Genomic DNA, 4,063 nt, shown 5'->3' with positions numbered 1-4,063 from the left:
GTGCTTGTAATACTCCTCCGTCATAGTGATTGCGCCTTCGTGCGTCCGTGATTTTCTCCCGCAAGGGTTTTCACGTAAAAATCCGTGTCTCTTTGTCTCGTTTATTTCTCGTTATTATCTAACAGAACCAACGTGGAACACTTGACGTTATTTCACAGTTGATGTACTGGTGGAATGATGAACCACCTAGTTTTTCACCTTTTGACGGACGTAACTCTGCTAAACTCGCAATAAAGTGCCAGGTTTTCCTTTAGAAAAAAAAAACAGCGTGGAAAGGTACGACGCATACTCTTTGCCCGTCGTTTTCAATTCGGCCATCAACATTTTATACCGACCATTGCCCGTCTATCCTGACCTAAATTTTGACATCAATGATGTGCGAAAGCTCAAACAAGAATATAAGAAGTGCTCTTAAAAAGGACGGAAGAAACTTTCTACTAGTGCTGATTGTCATCATGTCATGCCTGGTTAATACACTATATTAACATCCATCCATCATGCAGGTACATAGGCGTACCACTACGCAACAAAAGGAAGAATAGTTCAATGATCAAGCAGCCACATGATGACACGAACACGGAACACGTACATCACTCTACATATCGATCTATCCTTTTTTTGGCAAAACATATTGACTTATCTGAATTTGATGTTTTTTTATTTATGATAATACGTGTTTTATTCATAGCATAAAGAATAAAGTACAAATCACGTAAGGACCGATATAACAAAACTGAAAAGATAACAGGACATTTCTGAACTTAACACCGACGCCTGTCGCCTGTCTTCGGCACCACCACAGCAACCATCGAAGAAAAGAATGACGGATCACCTTCTCACCCGAGCTCGACGCGCCTCCATCGCTGATATCCAGCTTTGCAGACCTCCAAGGTGGCTCACCAAAAGTGAAGCCATTGCCGTTGAACGAATCAGACCGGGGCAATATCTCGGACACGTCATCGAACTCCAGATCTGGCACCCCACCACGAATAAGACGCCGAAGGAGGAAACCATACTTGCCATCAACGAACCACGAACCCAGAACACGTTCCGTCTTTCAGATGTCGTCCATGCAGACCACAATCTGCATTCGCTCCTGGACTACCTCCCAAGCTCCGCGCCGATGCTGGAGCAAACGCCGTCGCAACGGCGGAGCCCGAGGACACATGTCCACCACCAGGATGCCGTCGCCGCCACGCTATCCTTGGTTGAACAGACTGATTTCCAAATCCATCCCCAACCATAGGACTAATGGTCTCGTCAGGGAAGGATCCGAAAAATCTTTACTCAGCTCCGTCATCGTTGCCGCTGAAGCCATGACGTTGAAAAGCCCAAAAACCTAGACTACAAGAGAATAAAAATGATTCACTCGTGTGGAGCCGGCGACCCCCCTCACCACTACAACCGAGGTCGCCGGGGGAAGGGAGCCGCCAGCAGAGATGGCCTCTTCTGACGGCGGCTAGGGTTCCAGCCGCCAGGGACGAGAGAAAAATGATCTATGTTCACTCGTTTCTCTCGAGATCAGAGTAGATCTGAATCTGATGCTGCAGATATGAATACTGAAGTTATTTCTCAATTCTCCGCGCAATGCTGCAACAGACCATGTACGTACTAGTCAATCTCAGTATCTGATCCGCCTCGCTCCATCATCAGCGATCAACATTTTGTACCGACCATTGCTTGTCCTCCCTCTGTCTCATAATGTGAAACGTTCGTACACTACGTGACGTCTTAGGATGGAGTATTTTATCTTGACCTAAATTCCGACGTCAACGCATGATAGCATGTGAAAGCTCAAACAAAAATCCAAGAACGTGGTGCTTACAAGAGACGGAAGAAACATTATGACACTGCTTTTTCTTCTGAGCTTAACTTTATTATACTACTTATATATTATACAACAAATACTACTACAATAGGATCTATCGAATTCGATGATCAAGCAGCCACTTGTATGCAAACCCCGCGACACGATGACACGAACACGTAAACAACGATCGATCTGGTGCTCATATCAAGGAATTATTGGAGTTAATTTCATCTGCAATTCTCCGGGCAATGCTGCAACAAGCCACCTACTACTGGTCAATCTCTGTGTCTCTGATCCGCCTCACTCCATCTTCTCCTCCGTCAGTGCACCGGACTGCACCGTGTCGGCTGCCGGCGCGTCTCTCCTGCCGCGCAGCTCGCCGACGAGCTTCCTCAGCGCGGCGGAGGCGCCCGCGCCATCGCAGCCCATGAACACCTCGCCGATGTCGGCGGGCGTGATGCGCACGTCAGCGGCGAGCAGGCCCTCGGCCTCGGCCATGAGGCCGTCCACCACCGCGTCGGGCTCGTCCTCGGGGTCCTCGCCGACGCCGAGGTAGTTCTTGGCGAGCACGCGGAGCGCGGCGGGCGTGCAGTAGCCGAGCTCGATCTTGCGGTCCATGCGGCCCGGGCGGAGCAGCGCCGGGTCCAGCCGCTCCGGGTGGTTGGTGGTGAAGATCATCAGGCGCTCGCCGACGCACGACGACCAGAGCCCGTCCACGAAGTTGAGGACGCCGGAGAGGCTGATGGACTCGCGCCCGATCGCTGCCATGGCCGCGGCCGCGGCCGGGGAGAGCATCGCCAGCTGCGCGTTGTCCTCGTCGGCGCCGCCGGAGTTCTTCTTGCGGTCGGAGAGGTCGAGGGAGCAGTCGATGTCCTCCACGACGACGACGGACTTGGGCGTGGTGGAGACGAGCAGGCGGCGGAGGTGGGAGTTGGTGGGCACCGTGGTGAGCTCCAGGTCGTAGACGTCGAACTCGAGGAGGTTGGCGATGGCGGCCACGAGGCTGGTCTTGCCGGTGCCGGGCGGGCCGTGGAGCAGGTACCCGCGCTTCCAGGCGCGGCCTACGCGCGCGTAGTGCTCCCGGCGGGCAGCGAAGCGGAGCAGGTCGGCGCGTATCTCCTCGCGTAGCGCCGGGTCGACGGCGAGCGTGTCGAAGGTGGAGGGGTGGGAGAAGGTGTGGGAGGTCCAGAGGCGGTGGTGGTCGTCGCCGGGCGCGGCGGCGCGGTTGGTGTAGAGCCTGCGCTCCCGCGACTTGAGCCGCATCCGGGTGGCCTCGCCGATGATGTGGGGGATGTAGGTGTCGTGCACGAAGTCGCGGTGCTGGCGCGGGAACTGGAGCTCGAGGCTGCGGTGGTCGCCGCCGGCGCCGCCGCCGCGGGAGCCGAACACGTTGTAGGGGTTGTGCCCGGCGCCGCGCTCGACGGGGCGCGCGGTGGAGGTCCACTTGACGCGGACGCCCTGGAAGGTGTCGTCCGCGGTGTGCGAGTCCGGGAGCGAGGCGACCGCGCGCTCGGACTGGCGCGGCTTGTAGAGGCGCACGGCGGGGGCGGCGGCGAGGCAGCGCGAGCCGAGGTAGAGCTGCGCGGCGTCGTAGAGGTCGTTGGTGGCGCCGGAGCTGGCGCCGTCGGCCTCGTCGATGAGGATGGTGGCCGTGGGCGCCCGGAACGCGGCGGCGAGGCGCGCGAGCAGGCGGCGCAGCCACTGCTCCGCCTCCGGCGGGATGAAGTCCCGCATGGCCGTCCGGAACACCATCACCGTCGCGATCAGCGAGCCCACCGAGCGCCAGTCCAGGACCATCTCCATGCCGCCAGCTTGTCCGCCGGCCCTGCCACGCTAGCTAGCTTTGGTGCGCGTCGGCTTGTCTTGTCACAGCGCCTGGCGCCAGTGGGTGCAGTGCGAGCTGGTGCGCGCTGTGTGGTGATGTGAGTGGAGTGGGATGAGGAGGAGGAGGTGGTGGGGGTGGGTTTTTATAGGTGGCGCCGGAGGGGACGGGTCGGGGCGGAGGCGGTTGGCCGGATGTGGAAAGTTGGCGGGGTGAGGTGGTGGTGCGTATGCCGGGGCGGGGCGGCTAGGCTTTCGCTGCCTGCCGCATCATTCTTGGCGTCTTCCCCGGCTGCTTTCGCCGCGCCTTTCTGGCGGTGACACGAGTCGGCACGCCGCGCGCCGGCGAGGTGGCGAAAATGTGGTCGAGAGGCTTCCGTCTCACTCGTGCCGTCGTGCGTTCCAAGCCGAGCGATGATTGGCTCACGGTGA

General features: G+C 57.9%; 1 protein-coding gene across 1 annotated transcript; it reads right to left on the bottom strand.

Moving 5' to 3' along the window:
- Nucleotides 1-1,854: 1,854 nt before the first annotated feature.
- On the bottom strand, nt 1,855-3,762 carry LOC123167670 (AAA-ATPase At3g50940). The gene has a single exon (XM_044585527.1). The coding sequence runs from the start codon at nt 3,611-3,613 to the stop codon at nt 2,111-2,113; it is 1,503 nt and encodes a 500-aa protein (XP_044441462.1). The 5' UTR covers nt 3,614-3,762; the 3' UTR covers nt 1,855-2,110.
- Nucleotides 3,763-4,063: the final 301 nt, after the last annotated feature.

Source organism: Triticum aestivum, chromosome 7D, assembly GCF_018294505.1.
Source record: "Triticum aestivum cultivar Chinese Spring chromosome 7D, IWGSC CS RefSeq v2.1, whole genome shotgun sequence".
Taxonomy (NCBI): Eukaryota; Viridiplantae; Streptophyta; class Magnoliopsida; order Poales; family Poaceae; genus Triticum; species Triticum aestivum.
The sequence above is the reverse complement of the archived record's forward strand: the minus strand, read 5'-3'. Positions and strand labels throughout refer to the sequence as shown.